Source organism: Aythya marila (genome assembly GCF_965140915.1).
Source record: "Aythya marila genome assembly, chromosome: 17".
Classification (NCBI taxonomy): domain Eukaryota; kingdom Metazoa; phylum Chordata; class Aves; order Anseriformes; family Anatidae; genus Aythya; species Aythya marila.
In genome coordinates, this window is record NC_139058.1 from 8,149,623 (window position 1) to 8,174,429 (window position 24,807).

The 24,807-nt window shown below is 44.4% G+C and overlaps 2 protein-coding genes across 4 annotated transcripts; one reads left to right on the forward strand and one right to left on the reverse strand.

Moving 5' to 3' along the window:
- Positions 1 to 337: 337 nt before the first annotated feature.
- LOC309884974 (protein CUSTOS) lies at positions 338 to 24,807 on the reverse strand. 3 transcript variants are annotated; one of them, XR_014318714.1, is made up of 10 exons: positions 24,639 to 24,807; positions 24,382 to 24,427; positions 23,518 to 23,616; positions 22,767 to 22,840; positions 22,345 to 22,435; positions 21,639 to 22,010; positions 7,947 to 8,144; positions 2,153 to 2,278; positions 1,331 to 1,411; positions 343 to 553 (listed from the first exon to the last, which is right to left on the reverse strand). XR_014318714.1 is itself a non-coding variant. In XM_082774483.1 (6 exons), the coding sequence occupies exons 1-6, from the start codon at positions 24,772 to 24,774 to the stop codon at positions 21,662 to 21,664; spliced, it is 795 nt and encodes a 264-aa protein (XP_082630609.1). In that variant the 5' UTR covers positions 24,775 to 24,805; the 3' UTR covers positions 20,788 to 21,661. The 3 variants fall into 3 exon arrangements, 1 of the variants encoding a protein (XP_082630609.1); XR_014318713.1 differs by having other exon boundaries at positions 338 to 1,411; XM_082774483.1 differs by lacking the exons at positions 343 to 553; positions 1,331 to 1,411; positions 2,153 to 2,278; positions 7,947 to 8,144 and having other exon boundaries at positions 20,788 to 22,010; positions 24,639 to 24,805.
- HNF1A (HNF1 homeobox A) lies at positions 3,699 to 19,629 on the forward strand. The gene is made up of 10 exons (XM_082774482.1): positions 3,699 to 4,308; positions 11,251 to 11,450; positions 12,174 to 12,360; positions 12,680 to 12,918; positions 13,671 to 13,828; positions 15,582 to 15,783; positions 17,104 to 17,295; positions 17,532 to 17,653; positions 17,957 to 18,098; positions 18,704 to 19,629. Exons 1-10 carry the CDS (start codon positions 3,974 to 3,976, stop codon positions 18,829 to 18,831), a joined length of 1,905 nt encoding a protein of 634 aa, XP_082630608.1. The 5' UTR covers positions 3,699 to 3,973; the 3' UTR covers positions 18,832 to 19,629.

Below are 24,807 nucleotides of genomic sequence, written 5' to 3' on the forward strand. Positions count from 1 at the left end.
ACTTTATTACATGTAGTGGAGAAAGGATTACATTGGGACAGTTAATTGAGACAGACTATTAGACATCAATAAAAACTGGAGGAACCATGGACATCCTTGCCTCAAATGGCAACAAATGCCTACCTAGGAAGGATGTTGGAGAATGTCAGGAGCCCAGCTTTATGAAATGGCTGTCATACAGTGTTATCTGACTGCCTGCTACTTCAGGAGAAATGAAGAAAATAACAGCAGAAAAATGCAAAGTTGTATTAAAGTGCACAGAAAACAAGGCAAAGTATTCAAGTGTGTTTAAACAATCTTTATTAAACTTGCCATTAAAATAAAATAGAAATCAGTCTTCCTGTGATTATTTACTGATCTATTTTTGCAATCCAAATCCAAACCGATTTGATAATAAAACATTTTTTGTGAGCCTGCTGTTAATCTGGCCAGTTTAGCATTGTAAAGCTGCTTATGCCTTGTCACTGAAGCACTGAATTTGAGGGAGTTCAGCAACCATATTAGTTACATCTAGGGAAAACCAAGCAATTTTGCAGAAAAACAAAAACAGATACTGTAAACAAGAGAAGAATAAGCAGCATCATTCAGTGTTTTCAAACTTCAAAAACTTGCCCTATCACAATTACAAAGATCATGTTAGTCTGGGTAAATTAAGAATCAAGTAATGGCCCAGCAAATTGTTTTGCCATACCCATTTTCATTTATTACCAGTGCTTAGTATATGTTGATTTCCTTAATTGCAACAATCTCCTTTTCTTTCAAATACTCATTCTCAAGGCAAAATCTGTGAGGTACAATTTAGTTACAAGAGTATTATGGATTATGGCACCCTACTATTTAGCTCCTGCTCTCCTACTAGAACTATAATTTAGTTGGTTAAAGCATTGCACCGCATTGCAGCCTCCACCCTTGACCTCTGCTGTCCTTATTACCTCAGAACAGTATATTGTGGCACTCGTAATAATCTGAGAAAAAACGATATTGCAATCTTTATTGTCCATGTCTAAAATAGGAGTAATTCACAGCAGCAGCCTCCTGTCTACTTCCCAAGTGTTCAGTCTGATTGCTAGCCATTTGTAATGTTTAAGAAACACTAAAAAGGTCACTAGTTTTCCTGCGCTGAAGAATCTGAAATACTTAATGGAGTCCTGAACCATTAATTAGCAGGGTCTGGCAGGTTACAGTGGATATAGAGGTGATGCTGTAGAAGCTGAAAGAAAGTTTCTTTCTTTCATGTTTTGTTAATTGTCTAGGCTACTACAGTTTAAAGCGGGCAACTCTAATAGACCAAGGGAAAAAGCACTTCAGGTGAAAGCAATAGAGTATTTACCTCCTCCTCAGTATTTGAAAGGTTTCCATTTTCAGCTCACAGTTCTCCACATGGCAGCCGGCTGTAGCATTCAATGAGGTCCTAACATACAAACAGATGTTCATTTCTGTTTCTAAAGTCTTCAAATTTCACCAGTTTCAAAACAGGCTATTTTAAAACCCCCTGCAACTGAAGGTCCCCAGGGCAAGCAGAAGCAACAGGGAAAGGGCTTTTGGATGCATAAAGAATCCTCGAAACCACACAACACAGACAATTTGTTGCTGTGTTTTCTTCTCTTCACGGTTTCCCTTGACAAAGACTGCCGTTTTTGCCTCAAGTTTAGGTTGTTTGGCCCTCTCATTCCTCCCCAAGCATGCAAGAGACAGACTTACAGAAAACAGATTGGACAATCTTTTAAATAACAACAGTGATATTTTCCATCTTAGTTTAGGTAAAAGAAATCACCATGCCACAGAAAAACAGAAGTAACCTAGTATGACAGAATCTTCTGTCACATATGGTAGGAGGCCCACAATCTGTTATCCCCATTTGCAAAGTTCTTAAATTATAAGGATGTATTGTGAATAAAATATATATCACAGTTGGATACTATAATTACAATTTGCAATTACTGTTACTGACCAGCATTGGCATGTCTACTGGAAGAGAAAAATGAGCACAATTGAAATCACAAGTAAAATGCATATAAATTGTATCAAAACAGTGATAGGACGATCCCAAAGAACTCACCGCTCCTTAAATGCTCTTGCAGTATAACAATAAACAAACCTTTAGAAACCAAAGATGTATTTATATATTAATATTCACAAGAAAGTTTCTTACATTAAGTATTTTTACATGGATTCCAAATGGTTACTTCTTTTTTGCCTCAGTCTTCTGCAGCCATCTGAACTTGTCTCAGGTCACTGCTGCAAGGGGAGCTGGTGGTACCCTGGGCGTAGATGCCATCTGAAACAAAAGCTAACAGTTAACAAGTCCTGGTTGAAAGGATCAACCCAGCAGTCCAACTGCAGTTTGCCATGCAGAAGAAGGGATCCAGTCTGAAAAAGAGCTTTATCCTTCAGCTGCTGACTTCAGCATTTTGTCACTGCAGCCCAGAGAGCATGGCTAATGCTGCCCACAAAGGGAAATCGGAGCCAAGGTCACCTTGCAGCATTGTCTCAGGACACCAGTGAGTTTTGGAACTAGTGAGTTTTGAAACTGGGCTCCCCTTAGCTTGGGTTTGATGGGAGCGTGTAAAGAGACAAGTAGTTGCCCCTAGGAAACCACCGTTAAAACATCGGTTTTAAATCCTCTTGATCACGTAAGAAGGAATCACTTGCACAAGATGCTCATGCACGATCAAGTCCACACCATGATATTTCCTAATTTAGCCACACGAAGCAGATAGAGTCATTTATATATTTTCAGAGCAGAGAAGACCTTTGTCATAACGACTCCCCGAGAACTGCACTAAGTAATTCCAGCTGAGCTAGAGAACACGTTTTCAGAAGTCACCCAACAGGTGGGAGTAGAACATTAGAGAGGGGCTGGTATCAAGAGAGAGTAATAAATGGGAACCAAAGCCGGCACTTCTCAGAAGTAGGGCAACTGAAGATAGGAGAGGGACTTTCAGCATATACCAACACCCAGGGCTATTCCTTATCATGTGCTTGAATCACAAGCTCAATGGGGCAAGCCCTGTAATCCTCTGAATTATGTGGGTACACTGCACCTGCTCATCAGTTAAGCAATAAACATGGCAAGTTATAATGGTGGGACTGGGATTTGTATACCGAGATACACAGCAAACAAAAAGGCAGAAGTGAAAAAGTCATTCAACACTTGATGTTCTGCCACAGAAGCCAGCTGGATCTCCAGAATGTCCTGTGAGTCTTGGGAACATTTATATAAACCCAGCCATTGCTCTTCTCTACTGGAGGGTTGCACAAGGGCTAACGAGGCTGCCAAGGCAGCTTTCTCGCAGCCTCAAGCAGCTTTCTCTCAGCCCAAAGCCTTCCTTAAGGGCTGCAAGTAGCTCAACTTCACCCCAGCCAGAGCTCTGAGTAGGCTCTGCCATCTTCCAACAGCAGCACCTTCTCCTGAACCAGGCAGAGCCCAACGTGCCTCTTCCACTTAGCTACTCCATCTCCTTCCTTCTCTAAATCCAATAGGGCCAAAAATAAGTCATGTTTTTCCTTTCTCGTTCTCCCCTTTTCTTTTTCCATAGCTTACTTTTCTTCTCCATGCTGGCAGAACTTCTACCCCTTCGTTTTACTCTCCTTCTCCCTTCTGCTTCCCTCCCTTTCCCCCTCCCCCTGCTTTCTCTCCCTCTGCACTTTGTGAACTGCTGCTGCAGTGCTGAAGTCCAAAGTTCAGTAACTTGCTAAGCACACAGATAAATATGAACCTTGGAGAATTTACATTGCTCCAATGTAAACAGATAGCCAAGGGTCCCTTTATCAGCACTGGCTCAGGACAGTCGTGGGGGGTCTGAAGTGGCTCAATTTTGTATTTTGTTTTTTTTGGGGGGGCGTAAAGGCGGGAGGCTGTGCTGTGCCCACTCTGCTGACAGTCGGGCGCGTTACCTCAGGAACATGGTGTAGGGAAGCTGGAAGCGGGATAACCTGGAATTCAGAGCCAAGGGACACCAGCCTGAAGACCATGGTCTCGAAGCTGAGTCATCTTCAAGTGGAGCTGCTGGGAGCGCTGCTGGAGTCGGGGCTAACCAAGGAGACCCTGATTAAGGCACTGAGCGAAGTGGAACCCTACATGCTCCAGAGTGAAAGTCAGCGCGCCATCAATGCCCTCCAGACAGAGAAAGGGGAATCTTGCCCCGAAATCCCCAATCTCCCCAATGGAATGGGGGAATCCAGGTTATCGGAAGATGAAACCTCTGATGACGGGGAAGAATTTACCCCTCCGATAATGAAGGAGCTGGAAAACTTGAGCCCTGAGGAGGCTGCTCACCAGAAGGCTGTGGTGGAAAGACTATTACAGTAAGGCTCCTCTTTGCTGCTTTCTTGTATTCTCCCTCTAAATCTCTTTTCCTTATCCCTTCCGCTCAATGTTCCTGGTATTCACAATTGATCTAGCTGGAGAGACAGTCTTCAACCATGCCCAGACTAGCAGCTCTCCCAAAACACTCCCCCAGTTCCTTACAGATGCTCAAACTTTCTCTTTTAATCTCACTTAAAATGCATAAAGGGAGCCCTGGACCCTGATTACATATTTGAAATGCTCATATCATCTAGCTTGAGGACAGTCCGAGGCCTGTATAACTTATATCTCTGACTAAATGCTAGTGTTTAAGATTTACATTTTTGTAGGATTCACAATTTCAGTCATCGAGGGATGAAAAATGAAAACATACGTGGTCACTCTTAACTGGTATCATATTAGCCTATGAATTTTTTGTAAATTGAAGTTGTAATGCTTTCCTGCTATTTTTAAGGAGATAAATATTTTTAATTTTACCATTTTTTGCTACAGATTATTGGTCTAAGACAAACCAAGAGAACTTGTTCTTTTCATTCCTGCAAGTGCAAAGTTCTCCTCACTTCACTGGAGATTTTTCTTGTAGAAAGAGCACAAATCAAATAGACGCGGAGGTTAAAATCTAGGCAGAACAAACTACACTTCTACCATCTGCTGCCTGTCACAACTACAACAGAACACATACAGCAACAATTACAGGTTTTACTGCCACACAATTTTGCCTTTGCATACAGGCATTTTTGAAATGGAAAAACAGGCAGAGTTCCCTGAGCCAATAAGCCTTGTAACAGACTCAGAGAAACTTTCACCAAGATTCCTATTTGGGATTCTTCCTGGGATACTATTCCTGAGAGCAAGCTAAGAGGTTTGCCCAAGCAAGGACCGGGTCCATCCCAAGCTATCTAGCACAACAGAAGCAGAATCTTGCCCATCTGTTTTAGGGGTGGGTATTTTGAAATCACAAGCTGACAGAAGACACAGGATGCAGCAACGTTCTGCACTTAAAATCTTCACTAAAACCCAGTTAGAGAATTTCTCAAGCTTTCTGGTCACTCCTCTTCATAAGCAAACGAAATTAATATAAAAGGTAAAAACAAGAGGCAAACTTAAAATCCCACCACAAAGGCCAGAGCTAGAAAAACACCATGTCAAGAGTTTGATTTCACTGTAAATACTTAAGAGGTGAAAGCTCCCTGGGAGACTGGGAGCTGATGACTCTGCAGTACCCATCAGAGGTAAATTCACTGGATCAGCTCTTACCTGGGTGGGGAGAGCATTCCCAGCAATCCAGTCTTCTTTTTGGACCAGTAACTCTTTCTCCTCTTGTCTTCCCCCCTTCCAGCTCTGTTACATCTTTTAGTCTCCTCTGTTCCCCTTACTTTTCTTCTCCCTTGTTCTTTTTAACTATTCCCTTTTCTCTCCTCGCTTTTGTCTCTGCTGCTAATCCTCCCATTTTGATGCCTTCCTGGCTAATTTTCCCTCTCCTTCCTTCCCCCCATCCTTGTCTCCTTCTCGTCTCCCTGAGTCTGCGTACAGGTCTTGGGGTAGTTTGACACCAGTGGCACCGGGCGGGCCCTGGCTAGTTACTAATTATCCAATGGCTTTATTATTTCTCTTTTGTCTTATAAATTTATAGATGAAAAGCCCCTGATAAGCTTTTTGATCATTAACTTCTGATCAGGTATCTTTCCACAAAGGCAGCCATGGAAGCTGAAGAGGAGCACCTGGCTTTGTCCCGTTCTCTCTGATGAATGGGTGAAGCAGGACTAACATGCCATCCCCTGTGATCTGAGAACAGACTCGCAGATGGAAGGAATTCTTTCCTGTTACCTTCAATTCAGTGTGAAATCTGTTTTCTGACCCTCCCTGCCATTCTGGGAACTTGCTACTGGTCTTTCCTGTGCTTATTACCAGCCTCAGCACAACACTTACCTCTCCTGCAAACCTGTAACATTAATGCTTTCCAATCAGTCTCCCATCTCTCTGCAGAGTCAACTGAGCAGCATTCCCCTTTTACAGAATGGGATTCTATGACTTACCTAAACATTAGGAGAGCAGACAGAGGACTGGGCAAGAATCAGGAACTTCTAAGCCTCATACTGGGTCTTAATTGCAAAGCTTTGTTCTGAACTCCAAAACTTTATTCTGTCACTCCCCAGTACTACAAGATAGAGTAATTCACTTCTGCTGCTCCAGACACTATGAAGGGGACCAAAAGCCCCAGTTTCAGCCAGTAAGTTAGAAGCGCACTTATGAAGGAATATAATAGATCAAAATTATTCAAGATAAAGTGAAGATAGTAGGAAATCTGTATCGTCAAGTTTCAAATTTCTGATCAAAGATATATATAAAAATGCATTTAAAGCAATTGTATGTCTGGGGATCTATTCAAAGTATCCGAACCAGTATCAGGGTTTGATAATATCTAAGCAGTTGTTACCTATTAATAAACATCTTTTTGGTTTTAAGAACAAACCTTTCCATTAACATATGGAAAAGGTAATGTCCTTAAAATAATATTGTAAATAATTACAGGCAAGGCAGAACAGTCTGTAGTGGAAATTACTGCCAGCCACAAATAAAAGGAAGGAAGGCAAGAACTAATCTCCAAGCCCAGGTACCCACATTAGAATTTTAATGCTTGCAAAGCTATTTCAGCATCCACATGAGGATTTCACATCTAGAAACTCGATGGAGGCACTTTTGCCTTTAGACAGAAGCTTCTTTGGCCTAACAATTCCTGGTCTAACACTGTAAACCACATTTGAACAGAAAGATTGACTTGTGGGCAGCTACAAGCGATAGAAGAAAGTCTTTGTGGTAACTGCAGGCATTGCTCATTAAGTAGCATCAGGAAAGAAACCATTGCTAGGCTTACCAGGTGGTGGAAAGGAAAAGTGATAGCATCAAGAGACCAAATATGTCCTCACAGGACCACTGAAGTTGAAGCCACAGTTTCAGAACCACTAAGCACAGATGAGCAAAACAGGATGTAGACAAGAGACATCCACGAACAGGGTAAACCTATGGGCATTTATTACATTTTGTCCCTGCAGAAAACAGCTGACAGAGGAATTGCATACAAGGGCTTCTCTAGTGAGGAATTAATATTCTATTTCCTCCCTATCTTACTGATCTTCCGTAAATTTGCAATTTGAGTGATTTAGAAAGAATGTTGTTATTCTACACAAAGAACTGCATCTATGATAAAGAATAAATAACTCACTAGTAAGGTGGAGCTGTGTGGAGTAATTATCAGGTATTACCTAGAGTAGAAGGCAAGAAAGAAGCTACCTTGGGAGAAGGGACAGATCATACATGTACAGCAAATAGAGACGTACAGCAACAATTCACCTGTAGGGCAAGGGGTAAAATTCTATTAGGACAGACAGAAATGGAGATAAGCAACAGATCTCCCCTGGAGGCAGGGATAAAAGCATGTTTTCCACAAGGAAAAAATAAAAAAAAAGATGTGATGATAAAGGGTCAATCTTTTCCCCATTGACAGTGTGTCTTAGAATGGCTCTAGCTGGGGAATCTGGAGATGAAGCTGCCACACCCCTTTCATTTCCACATATAAACCAAGATGAGGCAAACCAGGCCAAGTTCAATAGAAAGGAACCCTGCCGGATGGTCTTACCTTCCCTGCTCTCTGCCTAGCCCGGCTCCAGTCTGTGCACTGACATCAGTGAGGGTTGTCTGGCAGGCTCCAGAAGAAAGGGCCAGAGGATGGTCCAGAGAACTTCCTCGCTCTGAACCTCTGCTTAAGCGAGGTCTGGTCCAAAGCAGAAATTCAGAACCTATCTTGAGGAAATGAAGGATTCTCTTACCTGAGAATCTGAGAATAGGAAAGAAGGAAAGGAGAGAAGGGAAAAAACGAGGAAGAGGAGGGGAAAGAAAGGAACAAAGGAAAAAGAAAGAAAAGTCAGTAATAGTGAAGGAAGGAGAAGGTCCCCTGAATGTTACATCTCCAGCTCTCTGGAATGGGTTTTCTTTAATGCTAACAACTTGATATTTACTTTCCATTTAAATTTGAGATGTTGCTATAAATTATCAACCAGCCTCTTGTTCCCTTTGAGTTTATAACTAACTACCTGGGTTACTTATTGTTCAGGTAACAAAAGGGAGGTGAAAACGCCCTTAAAAAGTGACCTCAGAACTAAGAAAATGGGAAGCCGGAATGCAGAGAGGACCCAGGCCCCTGTGGCTGAGATGAGTCAGGGAGAAGGGCTATTCTCAGAGGGTGAGATGAAGCTGACAGCAGGACAGCAAGACTTAGGAAAAAAGGAAGTAAAAACTATGTGACAAGAATCTGCAGGCAGAAATTAGACCTGGGAGAACAAGAGAAGAGTGGGGAAGCAGCTTGCATCTGAGAAGAAATAAGAGATAAAAAAACAGAGAAGAGGCTTGCAGATAGAAGAGTTTGAGAAAGGCAGACCCATTACTACAGTTCTAACTCAGGAATTGAGATTTTAGTGCACCTACAACCAGGAAAACTAGGTTTAGAGTGAAATCCTGCCCTCTGACAGTCAATGAGTCTTACCACCAGTGAAGGTTTCACTTTATGGTGTCTTAGACAACAATAAAGACATGGAACTCAGTGTTTGGGCAATGGTTCATGTGAGGTCCAGCTGACCAACTGCCACCACTTGCTCTGTGATGTAGCCTAGGGCCAAAAAAAATTGCTGCATTGATATTACAGCCTGTGTTTTGACAGCATACAGAGTAGCTTGGATTTCATACAGCTGCCCTACAAAATCATACAGGGCTAAGACTTCCCCGCACTATTTTACCTCACAGAACGCTTTCTGCTTTGTCTCAAAACAAAATGGAAATACACAAGGCTTTGAAGTACTGTTAAAAGAGACTCACAGGTTCTTCCTGCTTTATTTCTACCTCAAAGAAGTAAGGAAGGCAGAAGGAGACTCCTTGTCAGAGGAGATAGAAGTGACTCATGATCAGGGTGCAGGAAGGAAATCAATATATAACAGAGGTTCCCATCAGTAATAACAGTCCCTCCTCCCCCCATCTGAGCCAGGACTCAAATCTAAGAGATCAGAGATTCCAAGTCTGCGCCTTTTCTCCTTTGTACAGGAACTTGCGCAACAAATTCAGGGTACGTATGCTGGCTAGACTATCACAAATAGAGAGGGAAGAGATTGATCCTTGGTTTGGATGGTAGGAGAAGAAAAAGACACTGAGAAAGGGAAAGCTTTCATGAGTTCAGCCCAACTTGAGGCTACTGAAAGACAAAGACGGTAAAGGGAAGAGGCTAGAAGACAGAATCCTCTATAGCAACTGTACCATCATAGGAGAGAAGCAAACGGTTCTATTTTAAGAAAACAGAATCTTCAGAGCTATAACTGACACTGCGTCTGTCATACTTTAACTGCAGCAGAGCTTGTTCCTTGGACTATCCAGCCACTGGGAAAGAGACTGTGAGGGGAACAGAGATAAGGGTGTTTGCACTGAGAGAACAGGTGTGGACTTTGTCCTCCTTATCACTTTGCAGCCTCCGGCAACTTACTGAGTCAACAAAGCCATGAATAGTACAGCTGTTGCCTGTTGCTCAGACCTGTGTGCACTTGCAACAGTTTCTCCATAATCCTAGGTACATTTTTCCCCTGCTGTTACTCCTTTGATGCTGGTGTTGGATGCCACACCACTGCATTTCTACAGCACACAAACCACTTCCACCAGAGATTTCACAGATGATACACAGCAGGATGCTCTCTGTTAAAAACTAACCCAGAATCTTTTCCATAGAGGCTCCTGCACTTTTTGGTTCTAGACTGCATGATTTCACATCTGTTTTTATTGTAATTCTCAGTGCTAGTGAAATTGATACACAAAGTCATGTTTCCTCTGTTTCCCTTAGGAACTGACAAGGATATTCCAACAGGTGACCTTCACTGTCAGAGATTCAGTCATTATAAAATCCCAAATCAGATTAGTGTCAAGTTTTGTGAATAGGTCTCAAGTAGGTCTGTCTATTCCTTCAGCTGTTATCCCAAAGGAAGGTGGCAATAAGAGGAATTAATAGGTTTCTTGTTCTTCTGTGAAGCATGTAGAAGTTTGAGTGGGTCTAGATGCAAAGCAGTGGAATTGCACAACACAGCTGATGTGCAAAACCGTAACCCTGGATGGCTTGGTGTGCATATGCATACAGAGCTGTTGTGTGACACTATGATGAAAGCCTCTTCTCATTTCCTACACCACTGTATGGGATCTCCTCCAGGGCATGAGCGAGGTTCAGCATAGTATCCGAATGAATCTGTCCAGGAAAAATTAGGTACATTTACCCCAGCACCTATGCCTTAAGGATGAGAATGGCAAAAGAGATGTCAACTCTGGAAAAAATATCTATAACCATAAAACATCTAGCTGAATGCTGAAATGCAATGTCACTTCCCTCCTTATAACATTTATTTCTCACTAGCAGCAAAAAAAAATTACTTTTGCATTACTTTCCAGCGGAAAGATGAATTCTTTGCTCATTTGCTGGTCAGTGCTTTCTGTCATTCACAGATGACAACTGCCTAGACAGAGCAGGGCAAAACCTTGCACAGAACTGAGCACAGATGGCAAAGACATGGCTACATATTGGGAAATTCATTTGATAACCACAGATGACTCCTCTTCTAAAGGGAAATCAAAGTGCCTGCAGAGATCAGTTTAAGGGAAGCTACTGCTATTTCTTTGCCACCTTATTTCTGATACCATGCAATTTTTACCCTGAATGCACAGCCAAAATTGAACAAGGTTCAGGACACCTTTCAGAATACCTTTCCCTTATTCAGCCAGTTAATGCTCTTGCCTCACTACGTGCAGTGGTGATGGCTGATGTGCCTCAGGAAGCTCTAGTGCACATCCTTGGCATCCAGGTCTGCTGAGCACTGGCTTTAGAGATGGTTCTCCTGAGGAATGTTTTCTGCTCCTTCCAGAGAGGATCCCTGGCGGGTAGCAAAGATGGTGAAATCCTACCTCCAGCAGCACAACATCCCTCAGCGCGAGGTGGTGGACACTACTGGTCTGAACCAATCTCACCTCTCACAGCACCTCAACAAGGGCACTCCCATGAAGACCCAAAAAAGGGCAGCCCTCTACACCTGGTACGTCCGCAAGCAGCGAGAGGTGGCCCAGCGTAAGTATGGCAACAATTGTTCTCCTATCCCTAATTCCATAAAAGCCTGTGCTGTCTCTTGCTAATCCTTACTCCCCGTTTATATCAAGGAAAAGCCACTTTTGGCAGGAAGCTTAGAGAAGTCCATGCCAGTACTCAAACTGTACATGGAAAAAAAAACCCTCATGAAGCAGCCTGCACTTATCCGACACCCCAACCCTCATTTGGCTAAAGAGAAGCAACCTAACATTATCTATTTGCAATTACAGTTTGATACCCATCCTCTGATTAAAACAGTGTAGGCTAACAGAGACAAAATTTATACCTGAGAACGAGGCTTTTGCAGTTTCAGCTAAAGCAACAGTTCCCCTAGCTGCAAAAAGCAGCATGCAGCAGTACTTGCCACAGCAAAGCACTGTTGACTGTCACCTCGTGCATTCTAAACCCTCTCTTTATGGGCACCCATTGGGAACCCATCCCTGCAGCATGCAATTCTGTATTCCAAGAGTCTGCCTGGAACTGGCCACACTTATTTTTGTATTGATGGGTTGCAAGTAAAATGAGGCATTTGACCTTCATATTGTTCTGGAGAACAGGACTCCAGGCATACTTACTCTGAAGTCTCCTGCATCAGCTTTCACTCCTCCAAGGTGTGAGCAAAGATATAATCCATGTAGAAAAGGACAGGCAGCCTGTCATTTTTGCTTCCCAAAAGCAAATTCCTTTGCCCTCTTGTGCCTGCAGAATTCACACATGCTGGCCAGGGTATCTTGACAGAGGAACCCATGGGAGACGATCTGCCCACCAAGAAGGGACGAAGAAACCGCTTTAAGTGGGGCCCTGCCTCACAACAGATCCTGTTCCAAGCCTACGAGAGACAGAAAAACCCCAGCAAAGAAGAGAGGGAGGCACTGGTGGAGGAGTGCAACAGGTAAAGTTGGGTGTCTGGCTTTGAGGAAGGGCAGAGCAGGCTCTCTCTGCATTCCCGGTATGCTAGAGCCTGTCAGAGGTGGCACAGCAGTGACACAGCAGCGCATGTCACCACTGCCACCAGCCACACTTGAATGAAATGCCACTGCTGAACATCTCCTGTTCACACAGGATCCAGTAACACCCCATGTCTTGCTACACCTTGCAGGATCCTTCCACATGGTGTGCAAGGCCACAGCCACTTTGGGGCTGTGCACTTAACTCCGTGTCTTTGACTAAGGCGAGCTCAGCAAGACTCCTCTTGTGCTTTCTCCTAACAGAGCAGAGTGTATTCAGAGAGGAGTTTCCCCATCCCAGGCCCAGGGCCTGGGCTCGAACCTGGTGACCGAGGTGCGAGTTTACAACTGGTTTGCCAACCGCAGGAAGGAGGAGGCCTTCCGGCACAAGCTGGCCATGGACACCTTCAGCGGGCCACAGCCCACGCCTGCTCCCCCCCTAACTCCTCACAACTCGTCCTCCCTCCAGCCACCATCTGCTCTCTCACCCAGCAAAGTTCATGGTAAGAAACAAGCAGAGGGAGATTTGAAAGAGACACTCAAACCTGTCTGAATTCGGTCACTAAAACCATCACTCTTTAGGAAGTGAATTCACAGATAGAAAAAGCATGCTATAAGGAAAGAGCATAGAGATCATGTCTCCCAAGTGGCTAGAAAAGCCAGGGTGACATTAAATTCAGTAACAAAACTTTCAGCCAGATCTCCTCACTTACTCTTTGACATTCTGCACTCCCTCCTGACTGGCAGACAGTAATCCCCTTTCAAGAATTTATTTGCTGGGCTGCCACCACAGGTTAATTCTGTATCTTTTCACTCTGGTGCATGCCTATTGCTCTCTCCAATACATATCAGCACCATTACACACTGTGATTTAAGTTTTCAGGCATCAGGAAAGGTCATTCTACACCCTAGAACAACAGAGCTTCTTCAGCTTCATAGGCCAGAGGTAGTAAACTGCTCTCACCCTGGGAAGAGAGGAGTCTCAGCAAGATCATCTCTACATCCACATGCCAGGAGGTGGTTTCCAGTGCACCCTGCTTGCTCCCTGCAGGGCAAGCAAGCAAGCACACAGCCATGCCTTAAAGTCAGGATCAGAGGAAGGAGCTAGGCCAAGTTACAGCAGAGAGCCAGGGCAAACTGGTAAAAATGTAACTCTAAACACTGAAGTGCCCACAAAGGAAGCTGAATTTAGCACTTGCCAAAGTTGCTCCGTTTCTCACTTCTGATGACCGGTTTCCCCCCCGTTGTGGTGCAGGAGTGAGGTACAACCAGCAGCCAGCCAGCGAGGCTGAGTCCTCCAGCAGCAACCACCACGGGAACAACTCGATGGTGACCACCCAAACCATCCTGCATCAGGTTTCTCCCCCTGGGCTGGAGCCCAGCCAGAACCTACTGAGCACAGACACTAAGCTGGTAAGTGACATACACTGACGTACCGCTGCCTAGACCATGTCAGGTCCTCTGCCTGTGGTTACTCAGTATTTCCTCAAATACTCTTAAAGCCACCTTCTTACAGATAAGTGTCAGAGCCACTTTGCACTGGCTGTGTAATATGATCATACTTGGGATACCTGTGACTGATGGGAAGGGTGAGCATTCAGACATGAAAGCAAGAACCATGGCCATTTCCTTAAGATTAATAAATAATAAAAAAAAAAAAAAGTCTGTCCTGGCAAAAAAATAAAAAATAAAAACACAGAGCTCAAGGTATGACATGACTTCCCTCCTCCCAGGAGACTCTTTTCTCTTCTCCTTTCCCCACTGACAGTCTCTCATCATCTCCATCTGTCATTTGACCTCTACACATCTGGGGATAGTTGATCAGATGAGATTAACTGGTCTCTGATCCATTACTTGCCTGTAAAAATTAAGCCCAATAGCCTGTTTGCAACACACACCCTTGAGACACCCTGTTATCTGACTGCAGCAATTTACCTTCTCAAATTTCCTTCTGAGATTTTTTTGGTTTTGTTTTAAACTATACCTCCTTCCACATAATTAACAATGAAACATTAAGGCTACATGACTGGCCACCTTCAGTTTGCACATGTTCCCTGGCTTATAGGGAATCAGTTGGCAGAAGTTGCACATACTGGCCTGAGGCAAAGCTAAGTTCACTATAAATGAGTATGATTTAAATCTCTGCAGTCACTCACTCACTTGGCTGGTTTTCTGGTCTCTCCCTGAAGAAAAAAATAAAGGCTTTCATGAAGTGCTGAACATCTTCTAAAGCTGTCTTCCAGAACTGCTACCAAAATGATTTGTCCCACTGTTTAACCTGTTAGTGCTTGCTCTTCCTAAAGAGTCCTTATAGATTTTTTCTGAGGGGAGGAAAAAAAAGTAGTATAAATGTCAATTTTCTTTATCAGCTGAATTATTAGAATGATATTTTGCCATTCCACTGTACTTCAACTACAGATCTCTAAAGGGCCTTGAAAATTCAAAACCCTGTTAGAGCATGAACAAAGGTGATGTGGTTCATTTCAGGGGCTGGGAAAACAGTTATTAATTTTTTTGGTGACTCAAGGTCACAAACTAAATCAGAAAGACATCTAAGCATAGAATAATTTCTACCCAACAGATATGCTTCATCTCTAAGAACAGGGAACTGTCAGTTAACGTGGCCTGAAGAAAATACAAGGAAAGAGATATTAAGATTTTTTTCAGCAACCCCTTTAAGGCCTCAGTCTGAAAACTCACTGGCCACGAAGACACGCACTGGGAGAAAGTACAGACATTTCTCAGAGGAAAGGGTGAACAAAAAGAGAACTGGATTCTGTACTGAGCTTCACAGCTAGAATTATCATGTAAAATTACCTGAGCCTCTTAACTTCTCTGGGCATCATCTTCTTCCCTCAGCTGTAAAGCACAGGATAAGCCTTCCCTACAGAATGCAGTTGGACTGACCTCATTCATGTGTGTACAGCCCTTCTGAGCCCTTTAAGTATGAAAAAAATAAAACAGAGCAAGGATTTATTCTTATTAATTCATCAGCTGACCTGTGGTAGTTAATTGATGAGCATGAGAAACCAGGAAAACTGCAGACAAGCAAGTGTGAAGTCCTGGTTAGCAAGGGGCCTAGGGCAGGCAGAAGTTTATCACAGCCCTGAGACTCGCCAACTCAGCCCGCTGCAGGTGGCTTTTTCACAGTCCTCCTTCCACACAGATCTCGGCTTCTGGAGGAACTCTCCCCCCTGTCAGCACCCTGACCGCCTTGCACAGCCTGGAGCAAAATCCACACGCACTGAGCCAGCAAACTCAGAACCTGATCATGGCCTCGCTGCCCGGTGTTATGGCGATCGGAGCTGGCGAGACCTCATCCCTAACACCAGCGTTCACCAACACGGGTGCCTCCACCCTCGTGATAGGTGAGTTGTGTCCCCGGCTGTTTGTTCTCTGGAATGACTGCTTATCGGGATAGGGAGCTGCCTGTAATTGTCAGCATCACCTCCCTGCTTTCAGGGACAAAAGCACTAATTTGGCAGTGATAGGTACCTGGGGAAATTGCCACAAACACTAACGATCTTCAACTGCACTACTTGCAGGTACCCATGTAATTAGGGGACAGATGTTCCTTATTCATATTAGAATTAGGTTACACAGAAACCCAAGCCTTGAGAGCACAGGACTTTTGCAATCTATTCCCATGCCAATGTTTTGTCCTGCTCCTGTGCATCTTCCCAAAGATAAACATCATGCCTCCTTAAACCCATGGAAATGGAAACATGTTCCTAGTGCCTGAAAGACAAAACATCCTGTTCTGTTTCTTGTAAAAAGCAGCATATGCCTTTGGAACCTACAGCAGTAAAAACATTTTTTTACTTTGACAGCTTTTCTGGACTTAAGAGATTACTTCTCTTTCCAGGACTAGGCTACTGCCAAAATGCATTTAATTAGATAAAGAAAAATAAAAATATATACTCTCTTCTTCTACCTTCTTCCTGGGAAGAAAGCAGTCCTATTTGTTCCATGGTGACAACTGGGAACTAATTTCCATTTCCTCATTTATGTCCAGGATTATAACATTGTTTCTAATTCTGTGCAAGAAAAAAAAAAAAAAAAAAAAAAAAGAGGAGAAAAAAAGATTGCCAGAGCATTAGCACTGTCTCAGTGCTAGAGACTTGGTGACTTCCATGAATAGGGTCCAGACAGAAGTGAGTACTGATGTGTGAAACCTTCTACCACTTTCTCACTGGTCCAAGTTCCAAAATTTGGCAGCCCAAACAAAAGGAGTTTAATTTTCATTTCATGTGGCTGGGCAGCTACAGCACAGTGATCTCTGTTGCCAACAACTTCATAACAAAAAAGAATAAAGGATCGAGCTGGACACCGAGATGTAGCTCTGAGCTCCTTTCTGAGTGAGGATTCTCCAGCGGAGCTTTACACGGGGCTATCACTAAACTGGCAAGTGATCTACGAAGGGATGCACCCCAGGAGCAAACATGGGAAGTCAGAGGGGGTTTTCATGGTACCTGTGTGCATTACACGTTTTGCACAGCCCCGCTTCATTTTCACAGGCATGAAGTCTACTCATAATCATGGCTAACCAACCGATTTCCTGAAAAGCAGGATCCGAACTCGCCCTGCTGCAACAGACCTGCCATGACCACGATTTCAGAGGCCCTGCTGCAGAGCAGCCACTCCTCCCGCGGCGTGAGACACCACTGACATCACTCCTTGTTTTTCAGGCCTGGCTTCAACCCAGCCCCAGAGCGTTCCCGTGATAAACAGCATGGGGAGCAGCCTCACCACCCTGCAGCCCGTCCAGTTCTCCCAGCAGCTGCACCCGTCCTACCAGCAGCCCCTCATGCAGCAGGTCCAGAGCCACATAAACCAGAGCCCCTTCATGGCTACCATGGCCCAGATACAGAACCCTCACGGTAAGAGCATGAACTCGTTTGCTCAAGCAAAACAAACAAAAGGCTCTGCTCCGGAGCATTTGCTGGTTCTGAAACGTAAGTGCTGTCATTATTGAATTGTTTTTCCTCTTGCACTCACCTCCCTGCCCCTCCGCTCCCACTGGCTCACACACAGGCAGCATGAAGGAAAAGCTCAGCCAAGCTAATGGCACGCACAGCTCCAGCACCCACATGGTCTTGTTTTCTTTCGTGCACAGCTCTCTACGGCCCCAAGTCCGAGGTGGCCCAGTACACACACACAGGCCTCTTACCACAGACCATGGTGATAACAGACACCGCCAACCTCAGCGCCCTGACTAACCTGACACCAACTAAACAGGTAACAGCCTCTAGCACATCTGTTTGTTCTCCCACCTCACAAATGCACCTGCTGGGAGCCCCTTGCTTGTCAGAGTTTCTGGGTGTGTGGTCTGCACCATCCCGGCAGAACCACCTTTCTCATCTCCTTGCCTCGCTGGCAGCAGCTGCAGTACTGGAGGCATTAAAACAAACTGGTCACTGCATCATCAAGGAGAATTTAATCTCCTTGGAAACAGCACCTGCTCGCTCCTTCTAATACTCTTCTCTAGTGCCTGTTAGCAGGGATGCAGAAGCCAGGCACCGCTAACTTTCTTTCCTCTAGGCATTCACACCTGACTCAGAAACCCACACAGAGTCTGGGATGCACACGCCGGTATCGCAGGCTCCGACGATACATTTGCAGAACCAAGACACAACCATCCAGCACCTGCAGCCCGGCCCTCGCCTCACCTCAAGCCCTGCTGGTAAGAGCTACTACTACCTTAACGCCCACATTGCCTAATTTCTCTTGCCAATGCCATAAAACCCAGTCCAAAAATGGCACCTGGGGCTCAGCATTCTCTAAGAGGGCTCTCCCAGGGTCTTGGGGGAGGGATGGGGGTTGCTGAAAAGGTGGCACGAAGAAATGGTTTTGCGCACGGTCTGTGCAAGCTGTGTAAGGCCAGACTGTGGAAATGGGACCCTTCGCCAGAACTGAGAGAGGAAAATAACCTTATAAAGACTGACAAAAACAATGTCCATGCACAGCCAGTCGTGCAGGTGGTTTTCAGGGCTGGAGAGCTCAAGTTTCTCGTTAAGGGACTCCAGTTGTTTTCTGCTCCAAGAGAAGACATTAGCTAGGACATTAAAAACCAAGTCGAATCCTCCAGTCCAAACTCCCTGAGAGCTGCCTCCCATAACACTTTCAAGCTAGCTCAGGACTTGAGCTAGGTATGTAACGGCACACTAAGTAGAAAAAGTAATTATGCCACTATGCCAGAAAGTTTTATGTGTGCCCGTATTTCCAACACAACTGAGAAAGAGACTGCAGTGAGAATTTGTACTTAACTGATGCCTGTGCTTTTAACAGTGTCCTCCAGCAGCCTGGTGCTGTACCAGAGCTCTGACTCCACCAACAGCCACAGTCAGCTGCTGCCATCCTCTCACAACGTCATCGAGACCTTCATCTCCACGCAGATGGCCTCCTCCACTCAGTAACCGATAGCCAGCTCATGGGGACTGCCATGACACAAGGTGCGACTCCAGCTGCGTTTGCCATCTGCCACCACTGCCTTCCGCGGGAAGACCAGGCTGCGGCCGCGCCTCACAAACCCCTCATTCAGCTGCCTCCAGGGGAGAAGGCAGCGCAGGCTCAGAGCAGGAGCTGTGGAACAATGATGCTGGCACTGCTAAAACCCACTGCTCCCCCCCCAAACCCAACCCCACAAGCCAGCCTAGAACAGCCAGACATCTCGTGGCTGCCGGAGCCCTGTTAAGATAGGGATCTGACTGGGATACTGCAAAAACACCAGGGCGTGGATGGGACTTGCATCCCGCTCAGCCTTCACGAGGCTGGGCCTGCACAAGCCTGCCAACACCAAACCAAGCCACACAGAAAAGAGCAAAACTGAGCTGCCAACAGAGGAACACTGCCTGTAAAACACTGACCTCCTGTGCTGTAAGGAATCCCAAATGGGAATTACAAGAAATTGTTTAATCTTGGAGGCAAGAGTGAGAACCTGGCTTTCAACTTTGCAATAAAAATCACCCAGAAACTGAATCAGGAATGGCTTGGCAAAAGCCTGTTGGTACAAGCTGGGGTCACAACCTGTGACTACAAGCCACAGATCCTTTAGTTAACTACAAATCCCAGGCAGTCCCAGCTCAAAATGACCTGTTCTAAAATCATGCTATCCCAGTGGAAATGGCTTGGTTATTATTATTTTTTTTGGTATAGCTCTGCTTTGTTTTAAATGCAGAAATTAAAGTTTAACAGCAGCAAGGAGATTCCAGCTCTCTGCATTAACCACATGAACGCTGTCTTGCTGAACCATGGGGGTGTCCTTCTCTACAGGTCCCTGACAATGCACAGCATCTGGGGGGGTTCCCATGCTCCACAAGCAGCAGTTCTTTCAGTTGTTCTCTGTAATGATGTCAACTTGGATTGATTTTACAAAATTGTTCATTCTTAGCTTCCTTGTAGACTAGATTCTACAGTTCTTGATAGGTAAATAATTTCCCTGGGGTCTAAGAGTCTTGCTTGCACTAAGTGAAGGCTTTTAGCCCTGAAGATCTGCTTATAGAAATAATTAGAGGAGGAATTACATCTTCTCTATTTGCTCTGAATCTTTACATCACTGATACGTCATTAGCCAGACACAAGAAAAGCCCCAATCAATATGCTTCTGCCACTGTGACAGGAACAGAGCTATTCATTCCGCTGTGAAAGGGACAGAACTCCTTGACAATAAAATATGCCCAAGACTGATAACATTAAGATATAAGGAAGAATTAAAAAAAAAGAAAATGCCCAGCAGTGAACTCTTCAGATATCATATCTGGAAATTTCAATATTGCAGATGTCCATTAGAGTTTCTTTTGTCAAGAGCTTCCTCTTGATACTGTCAAGCATCAGAAATTAGTGGCAGTAATTACATTCCCTGAGGAACTTTATCCTAGAATGGCTTCCTGGTTTCCTATGTGCATTACTTGCAAGTACATTGAGTCAGAAAAAAGTCATCATAAAACAAGGCAAAAAATAATATTTCAACCACTATATATTTGAAACCCCAGATGCTAGCTTCAGTATGCTGAAATTTTAACTGGCTATATTTTTTTGTCACATTCGTTTTGTTTACAAGCCAATCTTCTACTCAGTCTCTCCATTTTTTTGGATGCCAACTGCGTGTTCTTGAGTGAAATACAGCAAGGATTTTACAGTAGCAAAGCAAGCATCTTTGGTTTTCCCATGCTCAAAGAACAAGAGTTCACTATTTTGACTTCTCTGGTCTGGCTTTTAGGTCCCCTGAATAAGGCCAATGAGTTAGTTACTGAAACCCAACAGTCTTAAACCAGAAACGGAATATTTATCCAAATAACAGGCTGCTTCCTGAAATACTGGAGCTGAAATACCAACAGATTAAGAACCACATTGAAAACTACTAAAGCCCACTGTAGTTCAGAGACAAAAGCCACAGTCAACCAAAATGAAGTCCGAAACACGGTGACTAAGATTTAAGTTCTTCCCGTAGCAATTTCATAGCATTGACCACCAACCAACTGAAAAGCCATCTTCAGCTGTATTTCACCTTGCTGAAGGAGACATCTGAATGCAACAAAACAAAAAAGCTGCCAAATTAAATAAGAGTAACGGTGTAGTAGAATTTAATAAAAAATGCCGTAGAAAACACATTTCAAAGGACACCATTTGAACAGAACTACCTATTTGTAACAATCCCAAAATAAACTCACTGCGCAACCTTTGTTTACAGCTGAAATCACCCTGAAGAGGTGCAGACTACAGAGGGATTAGTAACATGGCAGGTTTCAACAGCAGATCATTATGACAATCACAAGGGGAAAAAAAAAAGGGGGGGGGCTGACATCTGCCAGGGTGCTTTTGATACATGAGTCTGCCACAGGCCAGAGCTATTCTTAGTAGGCATCTAGGAGCAAGCAAAGAGGAGCTGATCACCTGTTGCCATGTAAACCAAATTCAGTTCATCATACACTGTCTCCATGACATGAGACTTGGCTTCAGGACATGAAAGAACAGATCAGGAAGAACACAGCTATGGTTACATCCCTCTGCCACACTAGTCCATGTGCACTACTTAATCCCTTTGTGTTGGGTCTGCATAAGCAGCAGCACAGATAAACACTGCACTAGGACAATATTCCCTTCCATGAGGGATGCCAACAACATAGGAAGTCACTTAGATTCTCAAGGCACTGAGCTTTTTGAACAAAGCTCCGCCAATTAGCAACTCTTAGTTTTTATTTTCTGCATTCTTCATCACAATCACCTGTCATTTGCAGAGCAAAACGTTCATTCACTTTTTTTCTTCTTCTTTTTCTTCTTCTTCACAGATCCTGGCAACGCTGCGTTCTCTGTATGATTGCTGTGTTGTCTCTTATGCAGCCCATTTGCAGACAACTGTGGCAAATCTTTGCTGACCTGGTCACACTCCACTGAGTCTATTAATTTCTTTTCAGTCTTGTTCTCCCCCTTAATTTTCTTTTTCTTCTTTTTCTTCTGGCTGTGCTCTACATAACCCTGACTTGGATTCTGGCTGGAATCCTGGGACAGCACAGGAAAAGCGCTTTGCTTCAAAATGTCTGCAGCTGACACAGCAGCCTCCTGGTACCTTTGCCACTCTTGATCACTGTCCAGGTCACTAGAAAGGCAATAAAAGGAAAGGAAATTATGTTATATGCTTGCTTCAATTCAATGCAGAGAGAGCATAGTAATCTAAGACCAGAGCACCTGGTAGACATCCAGGGGCTCCAGGACTCCCGTACCCACAGTTAGCGTTTAAATAATTTGTATCTCCCACAAAAGTTTCTAGTTCCCCAGTATTAAAAAAGTAACAAAAGAAGTCCGCTATACTCAGAGTCATAGAAAACATTGCTCAGGCTCTTCAGCTTCTTGTTCCCATGGGGGAGTCCAAGATGCTTCTGAAATGTGGATTAGAACAGCGTTTAGGAGTGAAGCAGCTGACAGCACCTCACCTGGAGCTAGATGGCTGTCTCCTCCTTGAGGCTCGGCTACACTCGGATTTCTCACAGTCTCCCGGGACAGAGGAGGAGAAGAGGCGAAAACCTAAAATACGCATTTAGAAAGGAATTTTAGCCAAGATTAAAAAAAAAAAAAAAAAAAAAAGTGAGAGCAACCAGCAGTAATCTCACTAGGAAACCTCACTGCTGTTAATGGATAGCTACAGGGCTTAACAGAAATTATTTGGGACTAACAGTCTGTGAGGACTTAGGGCACAACAATCAGAACATCAAAGTAACAGCCTGCCATGGTGCTAACAAAATCTGCTGTTGCAAGTGCTCTTTAGGCAGCTGGCACTGGACAGGATCCATCCCACTCGTCACCATTTAACTAATCAGATCACAAAACACCCATGAGGTCTGTGACTAGAACTCACCATCATCTCCACCATCAGGCTGTTGCACATGAGTCTGTGAAGGTCCTGATGAATCCTTCAAGACAGTGATGAAACTAAACAGAAAACCCCAGTCAGATCTTAGACACTTAGATCTCAGTTTTGTACAAAAAATGAGCTAAAGTTGGGTGGGTGTTTCTAGGAAACAAGCTCAGAGGAAGATATTTTTTTCCTTACTTTTTTCTCAGTATTTCAATTCTCTGCTTTCAAAGCAGACTATGCCTTCTCTCCTTAGCAACACATGCCACAAGAATGACTTAACATTTCTGAAAGGCTACATTAAACTCCAGGAATTCTAGTTCTCAGGGCAATAGTTACACACATAATAGAGACAGCAGCAGCCCAGTCAGACGCACGCTGCCAGCACAACCCTGAACAGAGTATGGCTTTAAGCCACAAAAACAAAGGGAAGATTCTTGTGCTGACCTTTAAATGACCAAAGTGCTAAGGCAGACAAACTGTGCTTTTTCCTCCCACCATACATTTACTGCAGAAGCAAATAGAGACTGGTGGTGCTGCAGAGGTAAGTCTTTAACAGGGGAACACAAGAGATGGGCCAGATTAGAATACTGGAAGTTTGCGTTAAATACAGGATTGAAAGAAATGAGAAGAGAAACAGCTTCCCCTGCGTATCCAGGTTACACTCTGATCTGGATTTTTTTACTTTTAGCAAACAAAAGCATCTTTGTACTTTACCCATAGAACAAGCTTTTTTACTATCACATGCCAATACCTGTCTAGCATTGCCCCCAGTTTCTTTGCAACATGTGCTCTGAACTCCGGTGTGGTCTGTAGCTCATTTCCATCTTCATCATGACCATTCACCTCACGCCTGTTTAAAATAGAAACAGGTTATCTCTTCCAAGGGCAATAACATCCGGTGCTCTCACCCAAACAGGAGATAAGGGACTGTAAAGTTTCCCACTCTGTAGGAACTAATTTATACTTTGTTGCTAGACAAGACTACTAAGAAAGGTGGAAAATAGCTCAACAGTGACAGTTCAGCTCCCAAGAGCGAACTTCATGTTATTTAGCTCTGACAGTTAGTAATCCAATGATTTTGTAGTTGAAATGGCCTACAAAATAGCCTATAAATAGCCTACCAAAGCAAACAAGTGATGTCAGGACATCCCTTCTCTGCTATGTGCTTCCTGTGTACATTGATACAATTCATGTAAATCTTGTCCCATGAGAAAGGATTTTATGAAGTTGCCTGGCTGACAACTTTCAAAACTGAGCCTACAGAAATGCTGCAAACGTAGATAGCCCAACATCACCTCCATTGCAAGGCTCCTAACTTAGGTGCTGCTTTCCCAGCTTACACATTATTGGCTTTGCAATTGCAATATTTTAAATATGTCTTTCTACATATAACTCTCTATTTTAAACTTTATTAAATTGTTACAAGTAAATATTAATTCCTTAATAGGACATTTCTGACAACTTGAACTAATGCTTTAACCATCAGCAGTCATTTGTTTCCAAATGGCTCCGCGAATGGAAGCGCCACAAGGTATTAACTGTAAGTAGCACAAACACAACATAGTTTAGGCTTTTCTCCACAGAAACACAGCTCTGAAACAAGAAGCACAAATACCTTAAGCTCTGCTGCGCAGATTGTAACCGATCTTTTTTAAAGCCACCTGGCAAAGAAAGAAGTAAAGCTATGTGAGAAAGAGACCCGCGGCCAGGACCTCCTTATCCCTCCTCCAGACACAGGGGCTGGAGAAACCCCTCGGGAGGGCAGAGGGAAGCGTCCCACCGCCCCGGCCGGTGCAGACCCTTAAGCTCGCCGCCACCCTGGGCGCCGCCGCCGCGCCGGGTGAGCGTAGCCCGGCCTCTGCCAGCCCTCACCGCCCCGCGGCTCCGCTCCCACGGCCGCCTGCTTGGCGCAGTCCCAGGCCGCCTCCCGGAACCGCGCCGCCGCCTCGCCGCCGCTCTCCGAGTCCGAGTCCGAGTCCGGGCCCGAGCCACCCCTGGGCGCCGCCATGTTGAGACGGCTCCGGCCGCGGGGCACGCTGGG

What these genes read in the sequence shown, in the direction of transcription:
- HNF1A (XM_082774482.1), top strand. Translation starts at nt 3,974, where the DNA reads ATGGTCTCGAAGCTGAGTCATCTTCAAGTGGAGCTGCTGGGAGCGCTG. An exon ending in GCAGCGAGAGGTGGCCCAGC is followed by an intron (nt 11,451 to 12,173) that starts GTAAGTATGGCA and finishes TTGTGCCTGCAG; the next exon opens with AATTCACACATGCTGGCCAG. An exon ending in TGAGCACAGACACTAAGCTG is followed by an intron (nt 13,829 to 15,581) that starts GTAAGTGACATA and finishes CCTTCCACACAG; the next exon opens with ATCTCGGCTTCTGGAGGAAC.
- LOC309884974 (XM_082774483.1), bottom strand. Translation starts at nt 24,774, where the DNA reads ATGGCGGCGCCCAGGGGTGGCTCGGGCCCGGACTCGGACTCGGACTCG. An exon ending in CTGGGGGCAATGCTAGACAG is followed by an intron (nt 22,841 to 23,517) that starts GTATTGGCATGT and finishes TTTTCTGTTTAG; the next exon opens with TTTCATCACTGTCTTGAAGG. An exon ending in AGACAGCCATCTAGCTCCAG is followed by an intron (nt 22,011 to 22,344) that starts GTGAGGTGCTGT and finishes TTGCCTTTCTAG; the next exon opens with TGACCTGGACAGTGATCAAG.